Source organism: Anomaloglossus baeobatrachus, chromosome 5, assembly GCF_048569485.1.
Source record: "Anomaloglossus baeobatrachus isolate aAnoBae1 chromosome 5, aAnoBae1.hap1, whole genome shotgun sequence".
Taxonomy (NCBI): Eukaryota; Metazoa; Chordata; class Amphibia; order Anura; family Aromobatidae; genus Anomaloglossus; species Anomaloglossus baeobatrachus.
Window position 1 is genome coordinate 466,331,318 of NC_134357.1, and position 22,018 is coordinate 466,353,335.

At 44.1% G+C, this 22,018-nt stretch overlaps 1 protein-coding gene across 1 annotated transcript in view; it reads right to left on the reverse strand.

Moving 5' to 3' along the window:
* Positions 1-699: 699 nt before the first annotated feature.
* Positions 700-22,018, reverse strand: part of PTPN1 (protein tyrosine phosphatase non-receptor type 1) — a 72,936-nt gene continuing 51,617 nt past the window's right edge. Inside the window, exons 2-9 of the mRNA XM_075350609.1 lie at positions 16,521-16,611; positions 8,897-8,997; positions 8,647-8,745; positions 7,477-7,614; positions 4,799-5,008; positions 4,461-4,622; positions 2,580-2,812; positions 700-2,320 (exon numbers count right to left, since the gene is read on the reverse strand). Coding sequence (XP_075206724.1) covers positions 2,119-2,320; positions 2,580-2,812; positions 4,461-4,622; positions 4,799-5,008; positions 7,477-7,614; positions 8,647-8,745; positions 8,897-8,997; positions 16,521-16,611 — 1,236 coding nt within the window. The 3' untranslated portion in view covers positions 700-2,118. The remainder of the gene's footprint in view (positions 2,321-2,579; positions 2,813-4,460; positions 4,623-4,798; positions 5,009-7,476; positions 7,615-8,646; positions 8,746-8,896; positions 8,998-16,520; positions 16,612-22,018) is intronic.

The following is a 22,018-nucleotide window of genomic DNA, read 5'->3' on the forward strand; positions in this document are numbered from 1 at the left end:
GATGCGATATCTTGTGATCGCTGCTGTAGCGAACATTATCGCTATGGCAGCTTCACACGCACTTACCTGCCATGCGACGTCGCTCTGGTCGGCGACCCGCCTCCTTCCTAAGGGGGCGGGTCGTGCGGCGTCACAGCGACGTCACACGGCAGGCGGCCAATAGAAGCGGAGGGGCGGAGATGAGCGGGACGTAAACATCCCGCCCACCTCCTTCCTTCCTCATTGCAGGCGGGACGCAGGTAAGGAGATATTCCTCGCTCCTGCGGCTTCATACACAGCGATGTGTGCTGCCGCAAGAACAAGGAACAACATTGTACCTGTCGCTGCAACGAAATTATGGAAATGACCGATACTACACAGATCAACGATTTTCGACGCTTTTGCGATCATTTATCGGTGCTTCTAGGCTTTACACTTTGCGACGCCGTTACCGGTGCCGGATGTGCGTCACTTTCAGTAGCGATGTCGCAACGTGCAAAAGTACCCCTTAGTCTGTGTTAAAAAAAAAAAAAAAATCATCTGAGCAGCCTTATTCCATTACATTGGTTCGTATGGTCTCTGATTTATACTCGAACAGCATGTGTCCGTATAATACACTTGTCTGAACGAGCACCTCAAGTCTAGATGGGCTTAGATCACGACCAGGAGCACAAACAGCGCGACAGATCAGCCACAAAGCAGACGGTGAGCACGGACAGATGGAAGGGGGGATATAACTTTATTGAATCAGCACATACATCCATAACACATTCAAGTGTCACAAGTGCATTTCTGTATTGCGTTAGGTCTAAACAGTATTGTAAAGTTCACTAAACATCGACCCCCCCATCGCCCATCTCCTCCCCTTCCAAATGGTGTTGGTTACACAACCCAACATTGTACTGTGTATAAATGTAAAAGGCAAGGAAAAACAAAAAAAAAAAAAAGCTTATACAGATGAATGACAACAGCCATAGAGCGGACCGACACAGACTTTCGGACACTACTGTGGTGACAAGTGAAGCCCCGGCTCAGTCCCAGCAAAGTGGTTTATTACTCCCCGAGCACCGATGGTGAGATCTAAGAACAGTCATGACCCGAAAGTCGGCTCTGCCGGTGTAGAGACATTCTTTATCGTCAGCCGGTGAAACGCGTGGGAGGGCGGGAGTTAAGAGACGGATTAGCACTCCAGTTCTGAGGCACCGTACGGTTGAAATGCTGGTATATCTATCGTGTTGTAAGAGGAACGTGTGTATCAGTCAGGACTACAGGAGAGTGTGACCAATGCAAGTCCAACATGTGACACAAAATGGGGCAAAAAGAAAAAAAAAATATTTTGGCCTAACCCCTGAGCAAAAACAGGAAAAAAAACCCAAAAAAACGGACAAAGCTGCTTCTCCTACAAAAAAAACAAAAAAACATGGAAGTGACATTGAAGCTTTTGTAACAGATACATTGAGGATACGTGTCAGGCACAGCCCACAACAATATAACAAAAAAGAAAGAAGACGATCTATACAATGTCTCAGCTCCCCACCCCCCCCGATAGTCAAAAATTCCTATTAATACAAATGACGCCTTCCCCTCCGAAAGAAAATAAAAAAAGTACATTCCTCCGATGTGTTCTTCTTTCAGATTGCAGGGGATGGGAGGTCGGATTTTCAGGGGCTGTTCAATATAAAGAAATCAACTGGTTCCAAACACAAAAAAATGAAGCTACAAGCTGTATCCAAATTGCTTGTGGTTCCGGTAATATGGTGGCGAAGGAAATAAAATGCGTACTCTTCCAGAAAAACAGACGAGGGGGAAAAAAAAGAAGAAAAAAATGAAAACCTGGCCAAAAAGAAACAACAATGTGTTGTCATGATGAATTTATTCCAAAAAGAAAAAAAAATATATAATATATATATATATAGAGATATATTTGGCATTATCTGTGTTTACTCCTGAATAGATGTAGAAATGCCCTGAGATGTGAAGAATCTCTCCGTGGGGCGTCAGGGCTCGGAGACACCATTAGTGCATTGCGATTGCAGCTGTAGAAGCTTCGCTCAGCTCCTCGTCCTCCTCATTTGGTTCCAAATACGTCTCACTTGCACCTGGGTGATGGAGTCGGATGCGGCCCGGGCAGAGCGTTCGTTAATGGTACCACACCCTGTAGCACAGGATCGCCCCCACGGTCAGCACTGTGAATACGCACACGTTTATTGCCCATGACTTCCATTCCTGGCTGCCGTTTCTGTCGTCTGTGTTGTCCGGTTTGGTCGTCTCTTCGGGGTTGGATGAAGAAGGGATCGGGTCACTCAAGTTTCTCCTTCTTAGCTCAGTGTTGTGATGAAGGCTGCAAGACAGACGGACAGGAATAAAAGAGTAAAAGCATTCATTAGTGGTGAGAAGTAATCTCTGAGCAGTGTGCTACAGTCGGCCTGTGAGTCCCAGACTATCCATCGATTAGACACTGAAACCCGGAGCTAAATCACAAAGGTGGAGCCCAGTTTTCTAACTTCAGGTGCAGTGTGGGAGATTGTGAGCAGAAGATCCACCACAGAAGGGTCAGCACAATGTGCCCAATTGTTACCTGCCTATTGGAGGGCACTTACCTATCTACAGGGGGCTGAGAGCTCAGGTAAGCTTTGCCATCGGGAATGCTCTCCTCCACCACGCTCACTGCTCGTTTTATAACCTCTTCCACAACCTGCTGAGAGAAGAACTCTTGCTGGTCGTGCATTCGTCCATTCATGGTCTCAGAGGTGCGTTTGGGGGGTCGGGGTGGAGGTGGGGTGTGTTCTGGAGGAGGGTCCATGTCTTCATTAGACAATTCTTTCCATTGTTCCTGCAGCAAAAACAGAAGCAATATCAATAGGAAAGATACAAACTTCGGCACCAATTACATAACACCCCATTATACATAGATGTAAACGACAAGACAGCAGCCGAGATCCTGAGTTACATCCTGTATTACACTTCAGAGCTGCACTCACTATTCTGCTGGTGGAGTCATTATGTACATACATTACTTATCCTGTATTGATCCTGTATTATACTCTAGAGCTGCACTCACTATTCTGCTGGTGGAGTCACTGTGTACATACATTACTTATCCTGTACGGATCCTGAGTTACATCCTGTATTATACTCCAGAGCTGCACTCACTATTCTGCTGGTGGAGTCATTGTGTACATACATTACATTACTTATCCTGTATGGACCCTGAGTTACATCCTGTATTATACTCCAGAGCTGCACTCACTATGTACACACATTACTTATCCTGTACTGACCCTGAATTACATCCTGTATTATACTCCAGAGCTGTACTCGCTATTCTGCTGGAGAAGTCACAGTGTACATACATTACATTACTTATCCTGTACTGATCCTGAATTACATCCTGTATTATACTCCAGAGCTGCACTCACTATTCTGCTTGTGCCGTCACTGTGTACATACATTACTTATCCTGTATTGATCCTATGTTATCCCCTGTATTATACTCCAGAGCTGCACTCACTATTCTGCTAGTGGAGTCACTGTGTACATACATTACTTATCCTGTATTGATCCTATGTTATCCCCTGTATTATACTCCAGAGCTGCACTCACTATTATGCTTCTAATAAAGTCAAATTAGCCAATTCATGAAGGGTTTTACACCAAAAAACCTGGTGTAAAAGCTTTGAAAAGATGCAAAAATTTGGATCAACTGGGAACTGCACCAAGGCATCACCACATCCACCCTTCAAATTCACGAAATGTGCTGGTATTTTGTAAGCCAGAAATGCTACTCCATTCCGTGGCACAATGCACAGAGGCGCAGGCGACTCAGAACTGGTGCTGAATTCATTAAGTGGCATACACCTCTTAGAGGATTTAGTGCCTTCTACTGCAGCAAGACTAACATTGCATGAAAGTGCCCCTATGTGTACATACATCATACATGCAATAGCCAGAGTAGCTGAAGTGCAGATAATGATCATGCAGCAACTAAAGGGTTACTCCAGCTCTGTTCACTTCTATTTCAGAGAGGAGAGCAGGGTCGATGACATGGCTATAGGTACCTGCCGGCTTTTGTGAGCCATCAGGAAGTATTGTGCGTCTGTTCTAATGAACAGGACAATGGCGCACGTGTCCAGGGAAGACTAGCCACGCTCACCTCCCGCAACAGAAGTGAGCAATGCCGAAATACCTGTATTCCCGGATCCCTGGCCATCCCATAGAGAATGATGAAGCAACGGTCCAGTGTGTACACTGCCAGTACATGCAAACAGGGAGAGGTCACCACTCCTTTTGGCAATTGGTGGGGTCTCAGCAGTTATCGCCTGCACTATGGATCAATCAGGTAGTATTGCGGTAAGATGTAATGGCGTGTATTTGTGGGATGTGAGATCACCTGTGTAAATTGTGTGTATATAGAGTTAAAAAACAAAAGTGTGCACCAACAGTTGCCCTAATTATTAGCCGTATCCCTAGTGGCTCCTGACCTGCACAGATGAGTCCCCCATGATAAACTTGGCCCCCTCGATCACCGCCAGGTAGGAGAATCGCAGCTGATCAGCCGTCTGGATAAGACCCATTCTATACTTTCTCATTTCCAGTAAGACCTGTTTAATGTCCACCGAGGACGGATCTTTCCTTTTATCCATCTGTGAGTTAATAGAAGATAGTTCAGATATTTCAGGGTCTGTCGCGCCCAGCATTCATTACGATGTAATATGTTACATTGGTGTGATCCCCCCTTTTAAAGACAAGTGAGCTGACACCTGAACAGAAGAGGGGTCATTCATTGCTCCTTGTCTCGGTTTTTCCACTATTTACTCACCAGCAGCAAACATGTGTCGGCCAGACAGAAGGTGCCCGAGCGTCCGATGCCAGCACTGCAGTGCACCACAATGGGCCCGTGCTCAGGGTTCAAAGATCCTGACTCTCGCACCTTAAACAAGAAGTTGAGGAAGGACGCTGGAGACTCTGGAACCCCGAAGTCTGGCCACGTGGTATAATGAAAGTGAAGGATCTCCCTGGTCTCCTGTGTCTGCAAAACAAGAAAAAGGGTGTAGGGTGAGCGGCGTGAGCCACGAGAAACCTCAGAGGGCAACCAATCAGATCACAGCACTGAGAAAAGCAGACACCTGATTGGCTGCAATCAGCATTTTGCACCCCAGACTCTATATGAGGAAACATTCTGGACGTTTGCAATAAACTAGGTTTCAATTCTTCACAACTTCCAAGATGTCTGCTGCCACTTGTAGGGCTTGTAGAATGTATCAGAGCTGCCATTTGTAAGGAACCATGAACCTGTGTGATCAGGAGCAGGACAGGATGGATTATGACAGCTGGATATTAATAGGTGACCCAGTCACAGAGGAAGAAGTCTCCAGGCGCCTCTCTTTCTTGTCCTACCACTTGCCCTACTGATCCCTTTCCCGCACACCTACTCCAGTCCCTCTCTCTGGTTGTCACTACTCACCTAACTAAAATCTTCATTCTCTCTCTCTCTTCTGGTATTTTCCCCACGTCCCTCAAACACGATCATTACTCAATTATTAAAAAACCCTCTCTTGATCAGTCCTGCACAAGCAACCACAGACCAGTTTCCAATTTCCCCTTCATCTCTAAACTCTTGGAGCGCCTGGTCTACTCTCGCCTCACCCGCTACCTTTCCACTCACACTCTCTTCTAGATCCTTTACAGTCTGGCTTCCGCCCTTTACACTCAACAGAAACTGCCCTTGTCAAATTGACCAACGACTTATTGACAGCAAAACATAATGGTGACCACTCTGCTTCTCCTTCTTGACCTCTCTGCCGCCTTCGACACTGTTGACCACCATCTCCTTCTCTCTATGCTCCATTCTATCGGCCTAAAGAACACTGTTCTTTCCTGGTTCTCGTCCTATCTTTCTGGCCACTCATTCAGCGTATCATTTGCTGGCTCCACATCTTCTCCTCTTCCTCTCACTGTTGGGGTCCCTCAAGGTTCAGTCCTTGGCCCTCTTCTTTTCTCCCTCTACACTGCCCCAATTGGAATGACCATCAGCAGATTTGGCTTCCAGTACCATCTTTATGCTGATGACACACAGCTATACACCTCATCCCCTGAGCTCACCCCCGCTGTACGACAGAACACTAGTGACTGCCTGACTGCAGTTTGCAACATCATGTCTGCTCTCTATCTGAAATTTAACCTTTCCAAAACTGAACTTCTGCTTTTCCCTCCATCTCCCAACCTTCCTAAACCTAACATCTCCTTCTCTGTGTGTGTCACAACGATAAGTCCTAGGCAGCAGGCCCACTGTCTGGGTGTTATACTTGACACTGATCTCTCCTTCTCCTCCCACATACAATCTCTTGCCCGCTCCTGCCGCTTGCACCTCAAGAACATCTCTAGAATCCACCCCTTTCTCACAATGGAAATGACAAAAACCCTCACCATGGCCCTGATCTACCCTCGCCTTGACTATTGTAACTCTCTATTAATTGGTCTCCCCCTAACTAGACTCTCTCCTCTACAGTCCATCCTTAATGCAGCAGCCAGGGTCACCTATCTGGCTAACCACTACTCTGATGCTTCCGTTCTGTGCCAGTCACTGCACTGGCTGCCCATATACCACAGGATCCAATTCAAACTGCTTGTTCTCACCCACAAAGCTCTCCACAGTGCAGCACCCCCCTACATCTCCACCCTCCTCTCTGTCTATCATCCCACCCGTTCTCTACGCTCTGCAAATAACTTTCGATTAACATCCACACTAATTCGAACCTCCCACTCCTGGATCCAAGATTTCTTCCGAGCTGCACCAAACCTCTGGAACGCTCTACCCCAAGAAGTTAGGACGAATCACAACTTACTCAGCTTCAGACGCACCCTAAAAACGCATCTTTTTAGGGCGGCCTATTACACTCCCTAATCAGATTCAATTCACATAGTTCCTCCACAACGTCTCAGAACATATCCGCATGTCAAATTCCATGGCACCCAAATACATCTCAAGGTTCTGGCCAACTGGTCCAGGAAACCATTATCTATCCCCCATTTCCTTGAGATGGCTGGATTGTCATTGTAAATAAGCACTTGTACCTTGTCCCCCCATCTCATTGTAGATTGTAAGCTCTCATGAGCAGGGTTGTCTTTTTCCCTGTAAATATTGTATTTTCTATAACTGTTACTTGTTTGTATATGATCCTCCTGAATTGTAAAGCGCCACGTAAAATTTTGGCGCTATAGAAATAAAGATTATTATTTATTATTATTAATAGGTGTAATTCACAGGAGACTGGACGAGCCCCTTAGAAGCAGGAGTTGGTGACAGCGACTGCGTACATAATGGGAGATTGTTTTGCAGACTGACCCGGTCCACTTAGTGGGGGGTGGGGGGGGGGGATGTTAGGAAGCAATTGGATCATTATCGTATTTGGCTTTTGTCCTCTTTCCATGGAACAGACAATTCAAACATGTAAACCCGGCTCTCCCCATCGGTCAGCACTTGTGCTCCCCACTTACAATGAGGTTCTCCAGCTGCAGCACGCGGATTGTGTAATAGGATTTGATGTCTTCGGAAAGCAGGGTTAGTTTCAAGTTTGTGTCTTCAAATAACATAGGGCTGTCCTCCTTCTTTGGCCAGTACTGCGCACACTTTATCTGTAGGGGGGGATAAAAAAATAAAAAAAATAAAATAAAGACGCCCACAGAGGACTTACGGTTTGGGTACACTCAGCATGGCTCCCCCTACTGGTAAAATGTGCATTCCTCCTATTCACTATCTATATTGAATAAGAATTTATAGTGAAGAGGAAGATCAGGGGTAACTAAACTAACGAAACCGGACGACCATCTAATGTGTATAGGGGCCCATTGACCCCACATTGAGAGGGGAAAGAATAATTGGGCATGATGAATGCATATGCTGATAAACTGCTAGAGGTTGGATGCATCTTTCGGAGGCTTATTCACCACCCCCCCATTGACTTTAGATGTATTCCTGAGTGTGTATATGTATAGGGCAGGGGTCTTTAAAGATGGTGTTAGAGAGCTGTCTAAAGTGTATGGCCCCCTATGATGGGAGCCAGCACGAGTCTGCCATACACAACGTTAATCCCAATGTTTGTGGATATCTGAGTGATGCCCCTACAGCGGGGCAGCTCTGCTGGGTCTAGGAGGTGTAATAGTGGCCAGATTAGCTGTCATCTAAATCCCCACAAATAGTTGGCTGCCTGAGTAGAGAAGATCCCTTCTATTTCCGGGATTCCCAGTCTGTGAAGATCGAACAGGGGTAATCCGTACGGGGCAGAAAAACATCTAACGTCCGTCTTATGACTCTGCAGTCATCAAACGCTCAATGATCATTGTATCATCCTTCCGTAACGTCTCTGCATTTATCAGGATTTAGGCCCAGGCTTTGTATCAACAAAAAAGAGACAGCTGCACTCTGTAGTGCTAAGATATGTGTAACAATGAATATGGAAATCTAGATTGCATTACTGCTATGAAAAACATCACACAAAAATGGCCGGTTTTATGTGAGCCCAACGGCAAGGCGACCTCTTTTTGTTGGGTCCCGGCCTACTCGAATACTTCTTTGGCTAGGTATTAGGCTCAGGCTGAGCCACACCTACAGACACGGGGCACAGCAGAGCGCCAACAAGCGCAGTAACACTGACTACGGACACGCACCGATCCTTTCTCGATGACTCTGTTCAGCATGACAACCCCGCTGCTCTTCTGCTCCCAAACCATCTCCCAGAAATGTCCGCACGTGTTGGGTAACGGTCCCTGCAAAAAGACAAGAGGTCGTTATTCTGCATGGAGCAAACACTCCCAGCAATGAACACGGGGCAGAACCCTGTATAGGACGGGGCTGAACTATAACCATCACTCCTGCAGAGGACAGTGCTGGACGCCAGCAGGCTTAGGCAGCGCTCACCTGAGTCAGTATGTAGCTCCTTTGTGCCTCCTCCATCTTGATTAGACTGGCGTTAATATAGTCATTGTCTTCTCGATGCAGCTTTATCCGGCTGTGGTCGACTGCAAGTGAAATTGGCAAGTGTCAATATAGTCTGCAAATGTCACCGACGGCATCCCGGGAAAGTGCGGTCTCAGGAGCCAGAGAAAGACAGCTTAGTTCTATGCTGTGTGCAGAATTATTAGGCAAATGAGTATTTTGATCACATGATACTTTTTATGCATGTTGTCCTACTCCAAGCTGTATAGGCTTGAGAGCCAACTACCAATAAGTAAATCAGGTGATGTTTATCTCTGTAATGAGGAGGGGTGTGGTGTAATGACATCAACACCCTATATAAGGGGTGCATACTTATTAGGCAACTTCCTTTCCTTTGGCAAATGGGTCAGAAGAGAGATTTGACGGGCTCTGAAAAGTCCAAAATTGTGAGATGTCATGCAGAGGGATGCAGCAGTCCTGAAATTGCCAAACTTTTGAAGCGTGATCACCGAACAATCAAGCGTGTCATGGCAAATAGCCAACAGGGTCGCAAGAAACGTGTTAGGCAAAAAAGGCGCAAAATAACTGCCCATGAATTGAGGAAAATCAAGCGTGAAGCTGCCAAGATGCCATTTGCCACCAGTTTGTCCATATTTCTGAGCTGCAACGTTACTGGAGTATCAAAAAGCACAAGGTGTGCCATACTCGGGGACATGGCCAAGGTAAGAAAGGCTGAAAAACAACCACCTTTGAACAAAAAAACATAAGATAAAACCTCAAGACTGAGCCAAGAAATATCTTAAGACTGATTTTTCAAAGGTTTTATGGACTGATGAAATGAGAGTGACTCTTGATGGGCCAGAGGCTGGATCAGTAAAGGGCAGAGAGCTCCACTCTGACTCAGACACCAGCAAGGTGGAGGAGGGGTTCTGGTATGGGCTGGTGTCATCAAAGATGAACTTGTGGGACCTTTTTGTGTGGAGGATGGAGTGAAGCTCAACTCCCAGACCTACTGCTAGTTTCTGGAAGACAACTTCTTTAAGCAGTGGTAAAGGAAGAAGTCAGTATCGTTAAAGAATAACATGACTTTCATGCAGGACAATGCTCCATCACATGCATCCAACTACTCCACAGCATGGCTGGCCAGTAAAGGTCTAAAAGATAAAAAACTAATGACATGGCCTTCTTGTTCACCTGATCTGAACCCCATAGAGAACCTGTGGTCCCTCATAAAATGTGAGATCTACAGGGAGGGAAAACAGTACACCTCTCGGAACAGTGTCTGGGAGGCTGTGGTGGTTGCTGCACGCAATGTTGATCGTAAACAGAGCAAGCAACTGACAGAATCTATGGATGGTAGGCTGTTGAGTGTTATCATAAAGAAAGGTGGCTATATTGGTCACTAATTTTTTGGGGGTTTTGTTTTTGCATGTCAGAAATGTTTATTTCTAAATTTTGTGCAGTTATATTGGTTTACCTGGTGAAAACAAACAAAGTGAGATGGGAATATATTTGGTTTTTATTAAGTTGCGTAATAATTCAGCACAGTAATAGTTACCTGCACAAACAGATATCCTCCTAAGATAGCCAGATCTAAAAAACCCCAGTCCAACTTCCAAAAAATATTAAGCTTTGATATTTGAGTCTTTTGGGTTGATTGAGAACATAGAGGATTTTTTTTTTTTATTGATCAACAACTAAAATACAACTTGCCTAATAATTCTGCACACGGTGTATGAGAAAGGTATCTAACTCTGCTTAGAGACCTTGGTGTATCCAAGTCTGCTAAATATCTGTATATCACAATACAACTCGGAAAAATGGATTTAATGTAGAAAGCTTTAGATATGCGATAAAGGGTCAAATGTCTTGGATACATTTTTATGGTTAGATACAGACTCAAAAAATGTATCTGGCTCAGAAAGCTGGAGAAGAGGACAATTAGGAAGTGGGACAACCTGGATACATTCACAGGGTTAGATACACATTTGTTTCATGTGCAGATTGGTTTAGATACCGGTCTGCAGAAAGTAGCTACATAGAACCACATAGCGGGCAATATAAACACGTATATACGGTCTGTATCTAAGTACGCGAATGTATCCAAGTGTCGGACTCTATACCGTCAGTACAGCGTCACATTCTGCAACAGGTATCCAAGCCGTCAGAGTCAGATACAATTGAGTCTGAATCCAACTAAGCAAACGTATCTAAGATTACTGATTAGGTCACAATCTGGATCCAATTCTGCACTTGTATCACAGTTGGATACTTTGATAACGTTCTGCAGAAAGTATCTAACCTTGATCTGGGCTAGGTTTGTATTTTGGTCAGATACACACTAGATACCTTCTGCAGACCAAGATTTTGATAGCACAACAGGTTCCAAGATGTGTGAGAAATTCGAGGTGGCCCGGTTGATTTCCACCCTGGATTTGCTGCTCTCTCTACCAGGGGTCAGCACGGGGTAAAAAAAAAAGCGCAAAATCCACAGGAAATAATTCTGAGGCAAAACCAAATGGTCTGCAGTGAAAATTCCAATACACAATGAATGGGGTTTGCTTAAAGCCCAAAAAGTAAATCTGCAGGAAAACAGCATCATGTGAACATGCCCCAAGTCTTCGTGTCTTCTGATGTATCCGATCCTGAAAACATCCGAATACAGAGTCCGCGAGCCTGGATACAGCGCCAAGGTAGCTAAGCCTTGGGCCTTTCCGATCGCTCCATCATATACATTTTGCCAGGAACTTACAGAAGTTTTCAGTTTTATCTTTATTATGTTCATTGCTGCAAAGAACTGAAGCCAGGAAATCTGCAGAATGTGGTTAACAACATTTCCACAGAAATCTCCCCTGGTAAATGTCATCACAGCCCTCATGTGAGGCAATGATCTGCAGAGAGGAGCGGATCTGCTGCCCCATGTGTTGGGAGGGAGCCGCTGGACTACAACTCCCCACGTGTCTCGTGGGCCGGGGAGGAGGGAGCCGCTGGACTACAACTCCCCACGTGTCTCGTGGGCCGGGGAGGAGGGAGCCGCTGGACTACAACTCCCCACGTGTCTCGTGGGCCGGGGAGGAGGGAGCCGCTGGACTACAACTCCCCACGTGTCTCGTGGGCCGGGGAGGAGGGAGCCGCTGGACTACAACTCCCCACGTGTCTCGTGGGCCGGGGAGGAGGGAGGTGGTGGACAGCACAGATCAGTGAGGAGCAAGCTCTGTGTCGTCCCCGAGAAATCTCACACTTGTGGCAACTAGTAGTCACCTCTTCATTACACGCGGAGAGCCATAAAAAGTCACACTGCCCCCTCCTGGGAACATGTAGGAAATGTCCCCCTTGCCTGAACGCAGGGCTGAGGTTTTGTTACAATGTACCAGCACAGATGAAAATCTATCTACCCGAGTCCAGGACATAAGAAGTGTATTGTCTACATGGATATAATGCAAAGAGTCTAAACAGGTGGAGGCCAGGGCTGCAGATGAAGAAAAAAAGGTTTCCATTCCATGACTGCAAGCAGAGATAAAAACATGAAGCTTTACATTTTATTACAAAGTTGCAGAATGTTCCTATAGTGTTATCCCTGTCATTTACAACCCTGCCGACATGCCTATACACCTGCAAGATCGGGGTACAGCACTGTATAATACTACAAGAGGCGGTCTACGGCACCCTATACTACCGCAGGGGCGGGCTACAGCACCCTATACTACCACAAAAGGTAGGGTACAGCACCCTATAATATACCACAGGGGCAGGGTACAGCACCCTATAATATACCACAGGGGAGGGGTACAGCATCCAGATTGTTCACATGACCCAATGCCCCATCAGAGGATGGTTGTATGAGGGTCACCTCAATGTCTGGTCAAATGTGTTGGATTATATTATATAGTCTGTTTGTGTAAAAAGGTATTTGATAGTCCTGGAGTGGCCTTGCCAGTCTCCAGACTTGAACCCAATAGAAAATCTTTAGAAGAGCTGAAGCTCAACATTGCCCAGTGACAGCCCCAAAACCTGAAACATCTGGAGAAGATCTGTATGGAGGAGTGGGGCAAAATCCCTGCTGCAGTGTGTGCAAACTGGGGCAAGAACTACAGGAAACCAGGGCTGTGGAGTCGGAGTCGGAGTCGTGGAGTCGGAGTCGGAGTCGGAGCTCATTTTGGTGGAGTCGGAGTCGGAGTCGGAGTCGGTATAAAATGCACCGACTCCGACTCCTAAAATATATAATAAATTGGGGACAGGAGTGCAATGCAGAATGTGCTGAATATTTTACTAAACAACAACATTTAGTATAATGCTTATATTTAAGTGAAAAATTTATTGTAGTACAATGTGAACATCAGACATTTAATTGTTTTTATGATACAATAATCAAGATATTTGGATAGAACATAAATATTTATTGGAATACAACTTTAGAACACAAAAAAACTAATAAATTGTAAATATGTAATATATATAATATATATATATATATACAGTGTATATACACACACACAAGATATATATGTAATCTACTGTATATTACATAGTGTATTACATATTTACAATTTATTACAGTTTTTTGTGTTCTAAAGTTGTATTCCAATAAATATATTTTATGTTCTATCCAAATATCTTGATTATTGTATCATAAAAATTATTAAATGTCTGATGTTCACATACACATATTCATGTACTACAATAAATTTTTCACCTAACTATAAGCAATATATGTAGGAGTCGGAGTCGGAGTCGGAGTCGGAGTCGGAGCCGGAGTCGGTGCAAGAGAATTTGAGGAGTCGGAGTCGGAGTCGGAGTCGAAGGTTTGGCTTACCGACTCCACAGCCCTGCAGGAAACATCTGATCTCTGTAATTGCAAACAAAGATTTATGTGCCAAATATTAAAGTTCTGTTTTTCTGTTGTAGCTAATACTTAATTCATGCAATAAAAGGCAACTTAATTATTTAAAGATCCTACAATGTGATTTTCTGGAATTTTTATGGAGGGGGGGGGGGTTGGTCTGTCACAGCTGAAATTTAAGTTTGGTGTGCCCTTTAAATAACAACACACAGCCATTAATGTCTAACCTGCTAGCAATAAAAGTGAGTACACCCTAAGTGAAAATAGCCAAATTGTACCCAATTAGCCATTTTTTTTTCTCCCCGGTGTCATGTGACTCGTTAAGTGTCACAAGGGCTCAGGTGTGAATGGGGAGTAGTTTTATTATATTTGGTGTTATCGCTCACACACTCTCATACTGGTCATTGGAAGCTCAAAATGGCTCCTCATGGCAAAGAACTCTCTGAGGATCTGAAAAAAAGAATTGTGGCTCTACAAAAAGATGGCCTAAGTTATAAGAAGATTGGCAACACCCTGAAAGTGATCTGCAGCATAGCGGCCAAGACCATACAGCGGTATAACCAGATAGGCTCAACTCAGAACAGGCCTCAACATTGTCACTCAAAGTAGCTAAGTGCTCATGCTCAGCGTCATATCCAGAGGTTGCCTTTTCAAAATAGACGTTTAAGTGCTGGCAGCATTGCTGCAGAGGTTACAAGGTGAAAGGGGGGGGGGGGGTCAACCTGTCAGTGTTCAAACCATATGCCACACACTGCATCAAATTGGTCTGCATTCCTGTCATCCCAGAAGGAAGCCTCATCTTAAGATTATGCACAAGAAAGCCCACAGTTTGCTGAAGACAAGCATACTAAGGACATGAATTAACAAAACCATGTCCTGTGGTCTGATGAGACCAAGATAAACTTATTTGGTCAGATGGGGTCAAGTGTGTGTGGCGGCAAGCAGATGAGGAGTACAAAGATACAAAGAAAAGTAAGTGCTACCTACAGTCAAGTATGACGTTGGAAAGGTCATGGTTTAGGGCTGCATGAGTGCTGCCGGCTGTGGGGAGCTACTGGGCATTGAGGGAACCAAGAATGCCAACATGTACTGTGACATGCTGAAGCAGAGCATGATGCTCTCCCTTCATAATCCAACATGATAATGACCCCAAACACCTCCAAGACGACCACTGCCATGCTAAAGAAACGGAGGGTAAAGGTGCTGCACTTCCAAGCATGTCTCCAGACCTAAACCCTATGGAGCATCTGTGGGGCATCGTCAAAAGGAAGGTGGAGCGCAAGATCTCTAACATACATCACCTCCATGATGTCGTAATGGAGGATGGAAGACGGATCCAGTGGCTCCTGTGAAGCTCTAGTGACGTCCATGCCCAAGAGCGTTAAGGCAGTGCTTGAAAATAATGGTAGCCACACACAATATTAATACTCTAGGCACAATTTGGCCATTTTCCCTTAGGGGTGTACTCACTTTTGTTGCCAGTATTTTAGACATTAATGGCTGTGTGTTGAGTTAGAGCACACAGCAAATTTACACTGTTATACAAGCTGTACACTGACTACTCTACATTGTATAAGAGTGTCAGATCTTCAGTGGTATCTCATGAAAAGATATAATAAAATATTTACAAATATGTGGGTTGTGGATATGCCTTTTATTGTGACGAATATCAGTTTTATCTGTCAGTTCTGTATTGCACCTGCCTGACTCCATGATGAGCACTTTGCCATCACCTGGTATATGGCACATATATATGTTATATGGTATGGTATATGGTATGTGTGTGTGTATATATTATATTATATATATATATATATATATATTATATTATAATATTATATATATATATATATATATATATATATATATATATATATATATATTATAATATTATATATATTATAATATATATATATATATTATAATATATACATATATATTATAATATATATATATATATATATATATATATATATTATAATATATATATATATTATAAATTATATTATATTATTATATATATATATATATATTATATTATTATATATATATATATATATATATATATATATATATATATATATATATATATATATATATATATATATATATATATATATTATATTATATTATTATATATATATATATATATATATATATATATATATATATATATATATATATATATATATATATATATTTATATTTCTGGATGTAAATAATGTAGGTGGCTCAGTGGTTAGCACTGCCCAAGGACACTATCTGCAAGGAGCTTGTATGTTCTCCCCGTGTTTGCGTGGGTTTCCTCCCACACTCCAAAGACATACAGATAGGGACTCTAGATTGTGAGCCCCAATGGAGACAGTGCTGTCAATGTATGTAAAGTGCTGTGGAATTAATAGCGCTATATAAATGAATAAAAGTATTATTATTCAAACTATTGGAGAGTTGCAGAACCCATTAGACGGTTACTCTGGACCCATCTCTGGGGTGGGAGGCTCCACGCTGCCACGATCAGCGCTCTTCTCTGCTTTGAAGTTCCTAATCTGTCCATCTCATGATGAGGAGATGATGATGGAAAACATGTATTATTACGACACTTGTGTGAACTGCGGAGACGCTATTACCCCTGGGGAGATCAGCAAACATCTTCAGTTTCCATGTTATTTACATAGATATTTGGCCTCGGGCACTGACAGCCGTCCACAGACTGCCTGACGCCCTGATGACGGCAGTCGGGCCCTGAGCGGTGGTGGGGACACTTACACGGGCTGACGTCTCTGTAGCGGTTGCGGGTCTTGTTGTCGGGCAGTCGGGCCACTTTGCAGGGAAAATCGCTGGCTTCATGTCGGATTTCCTGTAAGACAGAAAAAGAAGCGTTTTAGGTTAGCGGCTTTGGATAATCCCTTCATTTTGGTAACGCAACACACATTACTCGGTGTCAATAGTAATCACACAATGTAAATACAGTCCACAGATCAATGGCCCAGAGACACAGAAGCTATAATCATAGGGTAAGGACCTGGCCCACGGCAAGGGGTCATATGTTCTCCTAATCCTACTCATTATACCGGGAGCAAAGGTCTCCAACTCACGTTTCCAGCTGTTCCTCAACTACAACTCCCATCAGACTGAGCTGGAGAGTCACCAGTCACGGACTACTGCCCTAAAGAAGGGGTGCCAGACACAGCCATGGGGCACATTCACAAGGATGGACCTATGCGGACCAATTGTGGCTAGTGCACAGCTCCGGTGTAAATGCTGCAACGTGTGCACCCGGCATCACAAGAGTTAAATGTGGATGATTTATACAGAGGAAGTGTTCGATGAGAGCAGCGATCTTCCTCCTCTGGGGCACGAAATGCGTCACTCATGCAAATGGCAACATGTATGGGAAATGTAACAGCGATAGATGAACGAGGAGCAGGAAGATTGAGCAAACCGGCATATTCTGCAAAGTACAGCACATCTTCCTGTAACAGATCAGAAAAAACCTCCTACCAAGGACAATGAAGATGACGACCTCTCACAGTGCCCTCATCAATCCCAACATACACCAGCTCAGCCGAGCGCCTACACAAAGGGCGCTAAGTGTTCCCTACACCCCAGGACTGAATGAGGACTGTTACCAGGTAATTGCCACCTAATCTGAGAGCAGCATATTGTAGGAGCAGAGATCCTGATTCCAGCGCTGTCACTTACTGGGATGCTCAAACTCAGTTTTATCTGCTGCAGATTACCATTAGAGGACTAGTAAACCTGATGCCATGTACACTGTGTGCAGAATTATTAGGCAAGTGTATTTTAGAGGATCTTTTTTTATTATTGATCAACAACTATGTTCTCAATCAACCCAAAAGACTCAAATATCAACGCTTAATATTTTTGGAAGTTGGAGTGTTTTTTTTTTTTTAGATTTGGCTATTTTAGGAGGATATCGGTTTGTGCAGGTAACTATTACTGTGCAGACTTATTAGGCAACTTAATAAAAACCAAATATATTCCCATCTCACTTGTTTATGTTCATCAGGTAAACCAATATAACTGCACAAAATTTAGAAACAAACATTTCTGACATGCAAAAACAAAACCCCCCAAAAAATAGTGACCAATATAGCCACCTTTCTTTATGATGACACTCAACAGCCTACCATCCATAGATTCTGTCAGTTGCTTGATCTGTTTACGATCAACATTGCATGCAGCAGCCACCACAGCCTCCCAGACAATGTTCCCAGAGGTGTAATGTTTTCCCTCACTGTAGATCTCACATTTGATGAGGGACCACAGGTTCTCTATGAGGTTCAGATCAGGTGAACAAGGGGGCCATGTCATTATTTTTTCATCTTTTAGACCTTTACTGGCCAGCCACGCTGTGGAGTAGTTGGATGCATGTGATGGAGCATTGACCTGCATGAAAATCATGTTTTTCTTGAACGATATCGACTTCTTCCTGTACCACTGCTTGAAGAAGTTGTCTTCCAGAAACTGGCAGTAGGTCTGGGAGCTGAGCTTCACTCCATCCTCAACCCAAAAAGGTCCCACAAGTTCATCTTTGATGATACCAGCCCATACCAGTACCCCACCTCCACCTTGCTGGCGTCTGAGTCAGAGTGGAGCTCTCTGCCCTTTACTGATCCAGCCTCTGGCCCATCCATCTGGCCCATCAAGAGTCACTCTCATTTCATCAGTCCATAAAACCTTTGAAAAATCAGTCTTAAGATATTTCTTGGCCCAGTCTTGACGTTTTATCTTATGTTTCTTCTTCAAAGGTGGTTGTTTTTCAGCCTTCCTTACCTTGGCCATGTCCCTGAGTATGGCACACCTTGTGCTTTTTGATACTCCAGTAACGTTACAGTTCTGCAATATGGCCAAACTGGTGGCAAATGACATCTTGGCAGCTTCACGCTTGATTTTCCTCAATTCATGGGCAGTTATTTTGCGCCTTTTTTGCCCAACACGCTTCTTGCGACCCTGTTGGCTATTTGCCATGAAACGCTTGATTGTTCGGTGATCACGCTTCAAAAGGTTTAGCAATTTCAAGACTGCTGCATCCCTCAGCAAGACAATTTTGGACTTTTCAGAGCCCGTCAAATCTCTCTTCTGACCCATTTTGCCAAAGGAAAGGAAGTTGCCTAATAATTAGGCACACCTTATATAGGGTGATGATGTCACTACACCACACCCCTCCTCATTACAGAGATGCACATCACCTGATTTACTTATTGGTAGTTGGATCTCAAGCCTATACAGCTTGGAGTAGGACAACATATATAAAAATTATCATGTGATCAAAATACTCATTTGCCTAATAATTCTGCACACAGTGTAGTCCTCCATAATCATAAGCTCTGTATAACCTCACCCTCACCACTAATCGGCAGCTTCCTGTGTATACTGTGCATAGGCACAAAGCTGTCAATCAGTTTAATACAGGGTAATACAGAGTTCGGCAATCAGAGAACTGCTGGATCCACACAGGTAAAACTGTGATTTATCAAAATAACAGCAAGCAGCCCAGTAAGTGATAAATCGCTGGAATTGGGGTCTCTGTCTCTACATCATGCTGCTCTCAGATTGGGTATTAAAATCTGGTGACAGAATCCCTTTAAGACTGAGCTTTGTGAAGACACCGAACAAGCAGGAAAAGCTGGGATATTGCAGCTATGAAGCTACAGAATAGTGACTTCAGCTCTGGCGTATAAGTCAGGATGTAACTCGGGGTCAGTACAGGATAAGTAATGTATGTACAGTATCTTGAAAAAGTATTCATACCCAGAACATTTTTGCACATTTTATGACGTTACACCCACAAAAGGGAACCGGCCACGTGGAAAAATGCTATTAAGCTGCAAATATGGGGTTAATCTGTAAGCTAAAAGCATTCTGAACCTGCCAGAGACTGCACATTAAACCCAGTTGCTGGGAGGAAATTAACTTTAATTCTCCTGGCAGCATACGGGTTTTGGTCATGGAGGCGGCGCAGGCCTGGGTTTAGTCACCACTCAGTGTATGGAGAGCGGCACCCCCCCACACTGACTGACAGCTAGGTCTAATGCAAAGCGGCTGTCAGTCAGGGCAGGGGGTGAGTGAACTAGGGCCGGCGCCAGACCCATGACTACAGTTGTGCCATACGCCTTTCATTTTTGGATGATGGATTGCACAGTGCTTCATGAGATGTTCCGAGATTGGGCTATTTTTGTTGTAACCTAACCCTGACTAAAGGCTGCTTTACAACAGACAATCTATCGTGCGATAGATCGTCGGGGTCACGTTTTTTGTGACGCACATCCGGCATCGCTGGCGATGCCGGCCTGTGTGACACCTCCTAGCGACGCAGTATCGCTCACAAATCGTGAGTCGTGTACTGCTCGCTAGGTTCCATAATATCGTTTAATTTAGTAGTTCATAGTTTCCGGGGTAGCACACGCCGCTCCGTGTGACACCACGGGAACGATGAGCAGCAGCTCACCTGCGTCACGCGGCCGCCGCCGGCTATGTGAAGGAAGGAGGTGGGCGGGATATTTACGTCCCGCTCATCTCCGCCTCTCCACTTCCATTGGCCGGCGGCTGTGTGACATCGCTGTGACGCCAAACGTCCCTCCCACTCCAGGAAGTGGACGTTCGCCGAGGTCGCACGAGAGGTAAGTATGTGTGACGGGGGTTACTGACTTTGTGCGACACGGGCGATTTGCCCGTGACGCAAAAAGGACGGGGGCGGGTACGATTGATTGTGAAATTGCACAATCGGTCGTACCGTGTAAAGCAGCCTTTACTCTTCTCCACAACTTTATCCCTGACCTGTCTGGTGTGTTCCTTAGTTTTCATGATGCAGATTGATCCTTTGAGGCCTTCACAGAAAAGCTGTAGTTCTACTGAGAATAAATTACACAAGGATGGACTCAATTTAGTGGCAATTGGTCACTTTGTTTAGAGTTAAGGCTGCTTTACACACAACAATCTCGTTAGCGATGTGACAAGCCCAGATCGTTGTTACGATTTGCCGAGATCGCTCATACTTCGTTTTGTAGCGGTCACACGTACTCATCTCACAAACGATGCTACATCGTTCAGCGATATATTGTTTGACCAAAGCAGTCGTGTGGATGTTGTTCGTCGTTTGCAGGGTGTCAAACGTACCAATATGTCTGCTACGTTCCAAACGATGAACAATATTTTGAAACTGAACGAAGTGTCAACGATCAACGATTTTCAACCTATTTGCGATCGTTCGGAGTCGCACGTAGGTGTCACATGCAACGACGTCGCTAACGATGACGGAAGTGCGTCACGAAAACTGTGACCCCGACGACATATCGTGAGATAAATCGTAGCGTGTAAAGCGGCCTTAAGACTACAGGGGGCTGAATACAAATGCACGCCATAGTTTACAGATTTACATTTTATAAACATTTAGAAAACCATATTTCATTTGCTTTACACTTTACAAATACTTGCTACTTAGTATTTGTATATTACATAAAATCCCAATAAAATACATGTAAGGCTGCTTTCACACTTGCGTTGAATGGCATCCGTTGCAGTGCGTTGCATATAGTGGCACAACGGTTTGTACAAAATAGTGCAATGCGTTAGTTTTTTTTTTCTTGACTTTACACATCTGGGCATGTAGAAAAAACAAAAAGCCAGCACCAAATGTGCACTTCAGCACTAAACATTCCAAACTGTACTTATTATAAAAAATTTTTGAGATTTTTGGCAAAAAATTTATAATAAGTACAGTTTGGAATGTTTAGTGCTGAAGTGCACATTTGGTGCTGGCTTTTTTGTTTTTTCTTCATTGAATTGGTCGGTGGCTGACCCCCACCTTGCTATGCACACCAATTTGGGATGTGTTCCATCTGTCTAGATTTTGGCGGTTGGTGACTGTTCACATTCAGTCATCAGGCCTTGTCCACAGGCTATTTACTTCATGCAGCATTTGCTTGGACCTGTCCCACCCACAGCCATGACTCAGTCATGGGTACGGGATTGAAATAGACCAGGTGAGTGCTGCTAAGAGCAGTTCTACTATTCATATGTGAGGCCGTATGGCACATTTTATAAAAATATTTTAGTGTAGGACTGACCCAAATGAGATTTGCCGTGACGTGGCGGCTCAAGAAATTGCAATTTTTTGCCAAAAATCTCAAATTTTTTTTTATAGTAAGTACAGTTTGGAATGTTTAGTGCTGAAGTGAACATTTGGTGCTGGCTTTTTGTTTTTTCTACATCTGGGCATGTGCAGTTCTGTGAAGACGGAT